The sequence below is a fragment of the Scomber scombrus genome, chromosome 8, assembly GCF_963691925.1.
Source record: "Scomber scombrus chromosome 8, fScoSco1.1, whole genome shotgun sequence".
Taxonomy (NCBI): Eukaryota; Metazoa; Chordata; class Actinopteri; order Scombriformes; family Scombridae; genus Scomber; species Scomber scombrus.
This window is the reverse complement of record NC_084977.1, coordinates 25894114-25907516: the sequence shown is the minus strand read 5'-3', so window position 1 is coordinate 25907516 and position 13403 is coordinate 25894114. Positions and strand designations below refer to the sequence as shown.

Sequence of the window (13403 nt, the reverse complement as noted above, 5' to 3'; positions counted from 1 at the left end):
AGCCAAGTTTTACTACCAATAAATGCCAGTAAAAATCTCCACATCTTAGCTTCATTTTCATGAAGATATTCCATATAGTCCATTCTTCACTTCTCATGCCAACAATTTTGGATAATGTGGACAAGCACAAAACAGGAAACTCCCCTGAACTGTCCATCACTATGAGTAGGTGATAAATCATCTTAGTCGTACAGAAACAAGAGTTCAGTCAGAGGTTGATTTGAACGCAAACACACAGAAACACTCCAGCAGACACAGTTGGCGGATACAATTGGCATTTTGGCAGTTTAAGGCAACAGACACAAACCGTCCAGTTGTCAAATACATGGGAATGAGGTGAGGTGAAATGCTTTTTTTTTGTCTGAATACACCATCAGCAGGAACAGTAAAGAGCCATGAAGGGTCCTGATGGCTCAGCAGGTGTTTTCACAGGGTTGTACATTTTAATTCAACTGTCAAACTGTCTCCTGTACTTTTTTCATGTTTTTTTGATGATTTGCCACCTGACACTGTAGGAATAAAGGTCTTATTAAAAAAAAAAACAGACCCAGGAGGAGTTAATCTAATTACTGTTAGGCTGAAATGAATACCCTGCATAGCTGTGTGAGTGAGTCTTAGTTTCTTAAAGAGCTGTTTAAGGGATAAGACTTTTAGGGTTTAAAATTATAATTACGTTTAGGGTTAGGTTAGGTCATGCTTTCTCTCTGACTACATAAAGTGAATGAAAGGCAAGACATAAGCCAGTGTACTGTATATCAATAAAGGCCCTCCCCTTAGTGTAGGAGCTGATGGAAAAGAACAACAAGGGCAGCCCTCATAAGGTAATACTACAAAATGGGATGAGTTCGGATTAGGTGGTTGAGCTAAAGACAAAGCATCAGTCAGAGGGATAAGAGCCAAACATGCTTCACAAAGATGGTTTGGGCTTGGCGTCTAACGGCAAGTGTCAGGTCGAGAGATCAACAGAAGCTCCGGATTTTTTTCCTGTGAGGGTTTAGACGTCAAACTGAGTGCTTTTGAAAATGTCAAAGAGCATCTAAAGCCCCTCCCCCATTACTTGTCCAGCCCTGGAAGTGCGGAGGCTGTGTCTGGCATTTTATGTAACTTTCCACTTCTGACAAACAAGCCCAGTTAGTGCAGTAATAGGCCAGTTGTGTGGAGGTTATAAGACAGGCAGGATTTTAACTTCCATTAGAATGATTGTTTTTTTCTCACCCCACTTTATCTTTGAATGTGATCATTCAGAATAGCTATAAAGATGTGGTCAGATATTGTAGTTTGTTTCAAGTATAACTCTGCCTTTAGGGTTAGGGTTAGCAGCAGTATTTCGAAGGGTCACATGAATAGAAAGTAACCGAAAGTACTGTATCTCTCCTCCTATTGCGATGCTCTGAGCGTCTTGTTTTTCTCATCTGAACAGAACCGTAGGCCCTAGGGAATTAATTATGTCAATGAAGGTCCTCACAAGTGTAGTATAACTGTGTGTGTGTGTGCCCCCAGGTTATAGATTTAACTAAATATATGCTGAAGCTTGAGGGCAAAAACAATTTGAGTGCCGGCATCACATAAAAAAACAGATTTTATTTGACCCAGATATCATCTCCTTTCACATCTAATATCTCCTCTCCTCTCCTCTCCTCTCTTTCTTCAAGTTCCTTTCCCCCACAGCACTTAAGACCTGTGTTTTGCTTGGAGGCTTTTGCTTAAAAGGGGTAAACTTTTTTTCCTTATTTTAATAATCTCACTCTGTCACTATGTGCAGATGTAATTTTCTCCATTTTCCTTAAGGGACCCCTTGAGCAAGGCACTTGATCTCAAATTTCCTCAGAAAACCTTTAACATGTTGAACCTTCTGGTCTTTTCAAAATACTATCAAGCAAATTTTGCATGTATTAGCATGTTTGCCAGTTTTCCTTATACACATTTGTGTGTGTGTGTGTGTGTGTGTGTGTGTGTGTGTGTGTGTGTGTGTGTGTGTGTGTGTGTGTGTGTGTGTGTGTGTGTGTGTGTCGCCACTGTGCTTAGTTCTGTCTTTCCAAGTAAATTAAGGTTTTATAGCAGGATGCCAGCAGCTTCCATTACCCAGCAACCCAGGAATGCAGTAAAGCATATGTGTCTGTGGTAAACGCCTTGTGTCATCTGGGTTGGTAAGCAAACCAACAACTAAATGTTAACATTAGCTGCAGCACATGAGCACCCAAGGATGCTGTCTGCAGTCTCTGAAACACATATGTAACACTGATGGTTTGGGTTTTAAAGCAGCTGCGACTTCTGCCTTCTACTCTACTCTTGTCTTCTCTTCTCTCCTCCAATCCTACCAGGTGTTACCAGCTTTGACTCTGAACCTGCCCAGTTGTCATAAAAGTAGCCCAGCTTTATTCTTTCATATAGTTTCTTTAGTACAAAATGGAAGTCTGAAGTGGAATATGATGATATTAATTTAAAACAACACACACTCCGTTTGTGGCAGCTGTTTCTGTACCTACACAACGCACTTATTACTAATGACCCTTATTGGATTTGTCCTGCGGTAATAAGAAAGACATTTGTCCACTTAGAACATCACTGATATGTTCTGCAACTGAAAACAAGTGCAAAAATAAAAACACAGTGTTAAGAAGACACCCTTCATATCTTCTGTTCTATTTTAGACTAAAACTGATTGAAAAAATATCTCCACAAAGATGACATTAAACAGAAAAAGTATTCCATTATATGAACAAATCAAAGCAGGCTTACATTAATATAATTAAAAGGGAAAAAAAAACTATTTGTAAAGAACTTTACAGTCATCATACTTTGTCGGTCATCATTCCTCTGTCACTGTATATCGAACATTAATCTCCCTGCCCTGTTGATCCCTTCTTTTTCCCCTTCTTGTCTAAAAAAGAAGAAAAGTATAGACTGGGAATGTATTCTATAACCTTTCATTGTGGGAAACTGCTCAAACGGTAGCAAAAAGAGACAAAACCATTTTACCCAATCCAATTAAACATATCAACTCTTTTAATTAACTTCAACAATTTAATTAAATAACAATTAACTTGACTGAACCTTGGGTGGGGATAAAATATAAGAAATAACAATGACATTATACTAAGTGCAGAGCTGTTCTGATTGCACACGATCATAGGTACTGCTTCAATTTTCAATAGTTCATATTTCAATAGTCTATAATATTATAATGGCATGAATTTAAAACATAAAAGGTTTTCTTCAAACGTTGACACACAGTACAGTAAGCAGCCACAGACAAACAAAAAGGTGATTCCGTATCGTTTTTCACTGAAAACCCAGATTATCAGGATTGTGGTAGTCGTGTGAATTCACAGCTAAAGTGTGAATGTGCTGTTACATTTTTAAATCAGACTCAAAATAATCAGACACACAGCTCAGTACAAAGCAGGTGTGATTAACAGAAATGAATTGTCGGTCTCATCTGAGACAGACTGACCTGCACTTGACACTTGAGGCCTTGTGAAGAAATTGGAATATTAAATGAGCATCCTTGTTGCTCTGTGGAATGAGTGTCTGAGAGTTAAACTCAAGCTTCAAAAAACTTGAAATCCACTCTTTCATGTCTTTTTGTATGTGTAATAAAGCAGTAAAAGGCTTAAAATATCCCCAAAAAAACGATGTGAAAAAGGAAGTACAGTAGTGTTATTTGGGTACTATGCTATGGCTGCCAGTCTCTCTTTCTCTTACACACACACACACACACACACACACACACACACACACACACACACATATAAACTCACTCACACCAGCCAGTGCCAATGAAAGATTCATGGAGCGGTGATGATGAAGGCGTCTCCTCTTCTGCTCCACTTACCGTGGTGGACAAATTCTGCCCCACACACATACACCCACCCACGCACGCACACACACACACACACACACACACACACACACACACACACACACCAACCAAGGACCTGTTAAGAAGGAAGAGAGCAGTGATGCACACAGCTGTGGGCTACTTACTCCACCTTAACCTTCCCAGACGTGGGCATGCACACACACATACGAACACACACACACACACACACACACACACATGAACACATAAACACACACCAATCCTGAGGCATTCAGTCTGCCAAGAGACTGATGCTGCAGACTGCTTTCTAGGCTGTCTGGCATATGTGGTGTGTGTGTGTGTGTGTGTGTTCATGTATGTATATGTGGGTGTGTGAAAAATATCTTTCTACCCTCCCTCATGAGCTCGAGTATCCCCTCAAGTATAGAAAAAATGTTGAAGGCGAGCAATTTTCTACACTTTTCTCTATATTTTAATTTTTTATGGTAAAGGTCAGAGTCACATTGTTACAATATTATAGGGCTCAGGTTTAGGTTGGATGGGTTATGGATCATGCAGGATTTAGTTATTGGTTAAAGTAGATATATGAAGCTTGAGTTAAAAAAACAACTGTTATAGCCATATTTATCACTAGTTTCTGTGTAATATTTTAGGCCAATCAAACTGTATTTTCTGTGAGATGACACAAAATCTAACATGTCAAGGTTATGGCAGTGTTTTTTCATGTATTTATGCCTTTTTGCAGATGTTGTAAAGCACGTTTTATAGACTAAGGTGGATTCAAGGTGCCGTACAGAAAAGTTAAAGCAACAAAACCAACATGAAGCAAAATAATCAATATAGAGATAGAAAAAAATATTTTAAAAGTTCAAGTACAGTTCAAGTTAAAAATACAATAATAAGACATTGAGGGTTTTAAAAAAAAACATTTAATTATAAGTGCTTGAGAATAATAAGGTTTTCAGTTGGATTTAAAAGCTATGAGGGTCCTGAGAAAACCAAGCAGTTGGTTCCAGCGCTGTGCTGCATAATGACTAAAAGCCGCTTCTCCTTGTTTAGATTTTGCCCTGGGCACCACAAGCAGTCCACTCCCAAGTGATCTAACAAGTCTCGCAGGGTTAGATTGCTCAAGCATATCAGTCATATATTTAGGGGCCAACTCCATGTAGAGATTTATGAATAATTAATAAGACTTTAAAATCAGTTCTATGGATTACTGGCAACGAGTGTAGAGATTTAAGTACTGTGCTGTCTTTTTAGTTTTAGTCCAGAACTCTTGCAGCTGAATTTTGAATAAGTTGCTTGGGCCTGATAGTCTTATTAGGAAGTCCTGTCAGACGTCCAGTGTAGTAATCAGTTTTTCTAGATATAAAAAAAGAATAATTTTTTCCAAATCTTGTCTGGTAATATGGTCCCTGACTTTGGTGATTTGATTAATGTGATAAAATATTTTGTAATTGTTACAACTTAGGTTGGAGTCAATGAAAACAGCAAAATTTAAAAGAATTTTATAACGGGGTCAAAAATCAAGTGTATGAATGAATAAACTAATTATAGAAAAAATAACATGAACACACCACAACACACCAAACACACAGCTACAGAAAATATAAAGCAACTAGGTATGGAAAAGAGGATGAAAGCCACACTGTACATGCTCTAAAAGGAATTCAAGAGTGGAATAAATGATTTATAAAGTGGGTAGAGGCACTCAAATACTTTACTTACAGTGGGCAAAAACAGCAGTGCCACATCAGAAAAACCTCTAGGGTTACAATTCAAGCAAAAATAAACAAGTCAAAGGAATACAATGTACTACTATCGTAAGTAATGAAGAATGAGTTCTATCTAAGTGTTAAACTATTTATGAAGTAAAAAAGTATTTAATCAGTATGTCGTCTGACTTCATGTGTCATACTATTATTGTCATGTGACAATTTTGGGGAAATTCATACTTTAATATAAGTTAAAGAATTGCATGGTCCATGAGACTAGGGCTGAAACTAACAATTCATTTTCTCGATCGATGAATCACGTAGTCTATAAAATGTTACAAAATAGAGAAAAATACCCTTTATAATATACCAAAGTGCAAGATTATACCTTCAAATATCTTATGTTCTCTGACCAACAGTCCAAAACCCAACAATATTTGTATTACTATCCTATATGACAAACAAGCAACAACTTCTCGAATTTATGGAGCTGAAACCAAAGAATGTTTGGCTTATTTGCTTAAAAAGGGACTGAAACAATTAATGAATCATTAAAATAGTATTTGTTATAGTATGATCTTCTTATTGTTGCAGCTTTAGTTGAGTCTCTCTAAAAGGAGTTCCTTAACTGTATTGTCAAATCCTTGGTGGTGAGATTAGTTTGGTTTAGCGGACGTTCAGTAGTCAATTAATGTCAAATATTTAAATGAAATACAATTATATTAATGAATGACTCTGTGTTTTCCCCACTGCACCAGGTGAACATCTGAGGATGTGTCCCCAGGGCCCGACCTGTTGTACCAGAACCATGGAGGAGAACCTTGCTGGTCTGAGCTCACGGGAGACTGAGGGACTGATCAGAGAGGCTGGCAGGTCGCTACAGGCTGTCTTCAATGGTCTCCACAGGAGCTTTGACAGTAAGTAGGGTGTGTTTCTGTGTGTATTTTGCAAGATGAATACTCATTACTGGGCAAGCTGAAGTATCAGCAGTGAGCACAGGGGAGTGTGACATTTGTATGTTGTGTATTTTTACGTCTGTGTTCGCTACAAGCTCTGGCTGTGCTCAGCAGTCAATACTGCAGCTTCAGTAGTAAAGGTGTGTGTGTGTGTGTGTGTGCGCGAAGGGGAACGTGTGTGTGTCCTGTGCGTCAAGGGGACCCCTGACTGGGTGTTATAATGAGAGCGGAGTCAGCCAGACACAATGAAACGTGATAAGCCGATCGCCTGATCTTGAAGAAGCACACACACACACACACACACACACACACACACACACACACACACACACACACTCTCTCTCACACACACACATGCACGCACACACAAACAGAGGGGTGTCCCCTGGGGCCGTGGCTGTTTCGGCTAATGAGCAGTTGACCCACTGAGGAGCCGAGTCTGCAGATCACTGCACATCAGAAAAAAGGAGAGATGGAGGGAGGAAGAAAGAGAAAGAAAAACTGATAAAGTGCCATGGCCAACAATAGGGAAAGACAAATGCAGCAAGTGAGAAATGTGTCATTAGTACTGAATAGAAACAGTCACAACAAAAACAAAACTGAAGAAAGAGAAACAGAGAGCAGGAGGAGGACTAGTCGGAGGAGGACAGTATTATTAGTCTGAAGGCAGCAGGCCACCTCAGTAGCAGTAATGTGGCTGTCCATCTGGTTGTGGTTAGAGCAGGCTGGCACTGGTCCACAGCCTTTGAAGCATGAGGGAAAAGCCCAGACCAATATACTGCAGAGACAGCTCACTGACTCTCTTATTCTCTCTGTTTGACCTCTCTATCGCTTTGTATCCATCTGGCTGCTGAGAACATTTCAAAGAAGCCTTTAAAAAATGTGAAATGAATAAATATGAATTAGATGTGATTATCAGATCAGTAGAGTAAATCAGCTTAATGACTAAAAAAATATACTGTGCATGAACAAGAAAATAATCTTTCAAGAATAAATGAAGGGTTAGTTGGATCCATTGACATGAATTTAACTTTCAGTCCATCCTAAGCCTGAGAAGCAATTTAATTCCTTATTAATTTTTCATTAGCAGTATTTCAATATCGCTGCTTATTGGATCATTTTTCTACAAAATTAAATTACACTACAGGGAAACTGCACCAATTCTACATATCAAAGTCTGTTTACAGGTCTGGGGGAGTACAACTTCATATGTGAAAGCCTCATGTGGCTCCAGATGGAGCTGCGTGATGTCTGATAAATTGCCTCCAGTGATGTCACTTGAGTCCGCTGAAAACTAAAAGGTTGAAAATGAAAAAAAAAATCTGAGGGTATAGAGTAAAAGAAAGAAAGAAAGAAAGAAAGAAAGAAAGAAAGAAGAGAATAAAGAAAGATGAGAGGTTACCAGACCTCCGTAGCCTGCTCCTCTTCTCTGCTTGAGACTACATTACCCGCTACTAATAAGTCACACCCAAATATCTGACTGAGGTCATGATGCATTGTGGGTAATGTATGCACATAGTTTTGACAAGGAAAAGAAAGCATAGTATAAAAAAGACAGTAACTCCAGATCGGTTGCTTAAATTTTGATACTTTAAGCTTTCCATTGTGAGTCTGACAGTGTTATACAGTAGAAGTGCAATGTTATATTGTTGCAGTGATCTTTTAAAGTTGTACTAAACAAATATGTGTATGATTCATAGTGTCAAATCCACAGAGAATATTCGCCCAACTATGTGGTTCCCCTCAGCTCTACAGAGTGTTTTAGTGTCTTTCAGCTCATTGTTTTGGTTTTACAACCCTCAACTTTTGTGTCAGTCTTACAGCTCACATCAGTGTTGTTTCCAGCCACAGCAGGTTGTGGTTTTCAGCAGAAAAAGGTCTAATTAGTCCACTGTACCCTACATTTTCCGACAACATGCGTAAGACAAGCAAAGTTAGCGACTAGCTGGTGCACATAGTGGAGCACAAAGATGCTAAAGACCCAGTTAAATTAGGGAATAAGTTAAAGGGTGAGTTAATATTGGTCTTACAATATCTTCTGTGTGTGTGATAAAGCAGCTGTTTGCTAAGATGACAAGGCCATGACATATCAAACATGTACGTAATGTTCAAGCTGTTGTAACAAATATTTCAGATTCAGATTTTCTATTTCAGTTCATCATAACTTGCCAAAATAAGCCTCCTGTTTTCTTCTTCCCTCTCCTTCTTTTCCTGTGCTTGTTAACTCTGCTCCCCCTCATCTCTCCTATTTCTCTCTTCCCTCTCTCCTCCTCCAGCCTATTTCACTGAACTGCACGGGCGTTCTGAGCGCTCCCTGCAGGAGGCGCTGTCTCCCCTCGGCCCCCTGTACTCACAGAACACCCGTCTCTATGGAGATCTTTATTCAGACCTGCGACAGTACTACAGGGGCTCCGCTCTCAACCTGGACGAGACCCTGACAGAATTCTGGTCCCGTCTCCTGGAACGCACCTTTAAAAGCTCCACCCCAACAGATGTGAGTTCAACTTCAGATCTGTCACACATTGAATGAGAGACGGGCAAAATACAGGGAAAAAAAGAGCAAACCTATTAATGGAAAAGGTGTGATATTAAGGCAGAAAGCAGAGCACTGATTGGACAGCTGAGATAGGAGGGAAGATGTCAGGCTAGGTCACAATATGGCGGTCTCAGTCTTATTTTTGATGTTTGAACTTCTACCTTAATAATAGTAAAATTACACTCTATGTTATACACAATTGAAGGATTTGTAAACTATTCACTTCACCCTTTCAGCTGTGAGCTCAACTGCTTCCTTTCAAGCATTGCTTCTGTTCTAGCATGTAAAAACGTGATAAAATATTTGCACAACGTGAGAAGCTGATAGAATTTCCATTTTTAGATACATCACTTGCACTTAGAATGTTTTTTCATCTAGTATCACACTTACAGATTTACAATCTCCTGATAGGTAGGAGATGTATTTTTTAATAGTCTTTTAAACTCCTGCCACACTTCTCCTTTATCATGTCTGCTGTCCACTGTAACCTCTGTCTGACAGGTCAACATGTCAGAAGACTATCTTGAGTGCGTTGCCAAGCAACAAGAGACGCTGCGACCATTTGGAGACGTCCCAAGGGACATGAAGATGAAGGTGATCCGGGCTTTTGTCACAGCTAGGTCATTTATCCAGGGCCTGGTAATCAGCGGAGATGTGGTCAGGAAGGTCTCCCAGGTGAGTGTGTATGTGTGTGTGCGTTTAACACTAGAAGGGATGCAGTGAGACACACAGAGAAACATGATGAGTTGGTGTGAGAGAAACTGAGAATGGGAGTTAAAGATTTGTTGTTTGTGTCAAAGTGAGCGAGAATAATTTCTTTGTGTGTATGTGTGTTTTCGTATGTGTGTGGGCCGGTGTGTTTGTGACTAAGGCCTGCTGGGCTGAGTCCCAGGAAAGCAACTATGATGGATAGTCGTCACACCCTAACTGCCAGAGAAAATGTCTCCACCCTAAAACTGGAAAACACAAAGATCATCAAAAATTAAGTGTCAGACTCTGCCATCAGAACAAAGCTCTAATTTGGAGTCATGACAATGCTGTTGTCAAATTATGGGTGTGATGGTGTTTTTGCAGCTCTTGATGCAATTATTTTTTTCCCCCAAATACTGATGTGAATCTTGTGTTTGTGTTATTATGCATGTAGTGAAGGGACTTGAACTAGCTCACATCATCACAACAAGACATTTTTACTTTTTTCTTTATTTGTTCATGCCACTATAAATATGTGTGCCAGGTTTACCATATAATCCTCGTCCCAGTTCGTCAATTTCATGAACCATGCCCCTGATTTTGCACAATTTGATCTGTTTTCAACCAGTCTGATATTTATATCACAGCTATTTTTCAAACTGTGCTGCACTGTTTTAGAACATTTTCATCCCAGGTTTCTATTCATTTCAAACATATTTGCAAATGTTGTAATCACTGTCAACATCAAGTCTGCATTCATTTTGGTTGAGACACTATCATAGTGAGCGCAGACTTTTTAAATCAGCCAGCACTTGAAACGCTGAAATAACACTGACACAAATTAATACAGATTGATGTGATAGTCGATTACACAAAAATCTCACGAGTTTCACGAGTCCGTTGGCTGATTTTCACACTGCACAGAAATGAATGTGAGAATCGTTGAGGGAAAATGCATCCATATAGCTAAATCTGAATCGCAAAGATTAGAAAACAAAGTTATAGTGTAATCCAAAACTTGCACACACACACTGGTGGAGTCCGTTAATTCACGCCTGCAGTACCACCTGTACTGGTAAAATAACTCCACTATGGAACTGGACACCTTTCATGACTTGCGTAGATACTCAGAAGCTGACAGCGTAACAGAGACGATGTACTATAGAAAGACTGAAAAGCAAGGCTGTCATTTCCTCCTTCTTCAGGCTGTGTCCTGTATAATGTTACAATACCGCCCCCTGCTGCTCATCCTTTCTCTTGGGTTATTTGTACTTCTAAAATTTTGGGAGGAAAGTATCACCTCGTGTCAAGTGAGGGGGGAACTGTGATAAAGCACAAATCATCATAGGCGACTCTGGATGTGAATGTCCTTCTTTCATTATCCATCATGAGGTAATGCAAACTGTCCTGTCGACCCTTTTCAGGTTTCTCTGAGTCCAGATTGTTCAAAGGCCCTGATGAAGCTGGTGTACTGTCCTCACTGTCGCGGCCTGGCCTCCGTCAAACCCTGCTCCAGCTACTGCTCCAACGTCATGAAGGGCTGCCTTGCCAACCAAGCTGACCTCGACACCGAGTGGCAGAATCTTATAGGTGAGATTCAGATAGTATAGGAACTCCTCGGAGGGTAAAGCCAGGGGTAGTCCAGATGTTCTTAAAAGTAATTGCAAAAATCTTCTCTCCTCTCTTCAGACACCATGATCCAGGTGGCATCTAGTTTCAGTGCGGAGCCCAGTCTGGATGTGGTTCTCTCCTCCATCCCTGTTCGAATCTTTGACGCTGTTCACTTCCTTCAGGAAAACATGGACACATTCACAGCAAAAGTAAGACATCTCAGTTTGGCTCAACGCTTGAATAGACATACACACAAACATGTTTCTTGTAGGAGCTTTTTATTTTTTCATGTAGCAAGGCAGCATTAAAATAATAAGACAATTCAAGGCATTAAAATTACTGGTACTATGAATGCAGGTCTGGAAGAAATTAAAGAATGTATGTTAAAAAAAACCTAAAGAAAACACTCACATGAAGGGAAAATGCAAAAAAAAAAAAAAAAAAAGGTGCTAAAGAGCGTTTACTGCACTTGGTGTAAGTGCAAATTAGAACCTGTTACACCTATTTTTTGGAAACCTGTATGTAATTCCTTAAGGAGAGGATGGCCTGGATTTGCTATGATGGATCTAGCTTCCGGTGTGATTTGTCTGCTATAAATGTTTGACAGAAAAGACTGCGGCTCACCAGTGATTTTATGATTGTACTCGCTGCCTTGGCAGTGTTTCCCTGTCCACTCCTGTTTCTGACATTCATGACATTTTAAAGTCCCATACCAGTGAATCAATAACCTGTAAAATAACACCATCTGTCAACATTAAAAACCATTTAACCACCACACAAACTACAGCCATTGTTGTCACTTAATGTAGTATTCCCACCAAAGCTCAATCTTTTATCAATGTAAGCAGCAACGTACCTGTAGCTCTGTACAATTTATACTTTCTGTCCTTTATCAACAGTCTAGCAGGGTGAAAGTGATGTTTTACTGAAGTCAATCTTTTGTCAAATATGTGTGATTCCCTGCTCAAAGATCATTCGGCAATATCATACAGCGGAAATATTATTATCGTCAAGGAACAATTGCACTTGAAATAAAGCACAATAGTGTTCTTCAAAGGTAATGGACTCATTAGTATTTCAGCACTAACTTTTATTGGTTGTCTAAATATGTCCTTCAAATGAGGGTTAATAGCATTAGTGTGCTGCTGTGCTCCCATCATTTTCTGTCACATAACAGATGTGGTAAATATTGACGCCCATTTATTCGACAGGCGGCAGGAACAGAAAAAATAAATAAAGTCTTGGCCTTGTTTTCAAAGCAAAGCAGATTTGTTCCTACAATTTTTGAAGTGTGGTTTATTTTCAATCTGTGCCTCTCACTGTTTCCATAAACGTTTACATGTTGAGTACGGTGTAATGTATTCATCAGCTGGAACATTTTGTCTCACTGTTGAGACAAATGAGACAGAATGTCCAGTCCAATCAGAATGTCACAACATTAATGGCTGAAAATGTTAGATGTGGGATTTAAAAACTCAATGAATCTGCCTTTTAAATTACAGTACAAGGACGCAACTGCAAGTCAAACAGCTTTAAAGTTTTAAACATGTATCTATGGTGACATCTAGTGGATGTACCTAGCACAAATGTTGTAATACAATATATCCTAAAGCTGTATTTGAGAATTTAAGGCGATTTGAGTTTTTTTTGGAAACTATATCTCCAGCTTCTAGTACATGCATGTTGAAAAGTGTTTGTATATCTGTGTGTTTCTGTATGTTTAGGTGTACCAGACATGTGGAACTCCAGGTGAACCAGGGACAGGAAGCCCCTCGCTACACGAGCAAAGGAAGAAGAGCGGCTTGCTGACTGCCTCGGAGTACAAACCCTCTCCCACTGCTGGACTCAGACTGGAGATGCAGGTGTGTATGTATAAAAGATAAAGATACAAGAATGAAACGTGTGTGTCTGTGAGAATTTGTATATTTACTGTAAGTAAATATGTTCTGATGTGGTTTTGAAAGAATGACTGAAGAGGTGGATTTCCTTTATGTGTTTGAGAAGTGCTATTTGTCATACACTAGGACATGGACTTAGACACAAAGACATATATAGAAATGTATTTGCCTTTG

The 13403-nt window shown here is 39.4% G+C and overlaps 1 protein-coding gene across 1 annotated transcript in view; it reads left to right on the top strand.

Annotated features, from left to right (window-relative positions):
* Positions 1-13403, top strand: part of LOC133984960 (glypican-1-like) — a 39547-nt gene that overhangs the window by 22239 nt on the left and 3905 nt on the right. Inside the window, exons 2-7 of the mRNA XM_062424483.1 lie at positions 6297-6455; positions 8771-8988; positions 9532-9705; positions 11145-11310; positions 11410-11540; positions 13056-13193. Coding sequence (XP_062280467.1) covers positions 6297-6455; positions 8771-8988; positions 9532-9705; positions 11145-11310; positions 11410-11540; positions 13056-13193 — 986 coding nt within the window. The remainder of the gene's footprint in view (positions 1-6296; positions 6456-8770; positions 8989-9531; positions 9706-11144; positions 11311-11409; positions 11541-13055; positions 13194-13403) is intronic.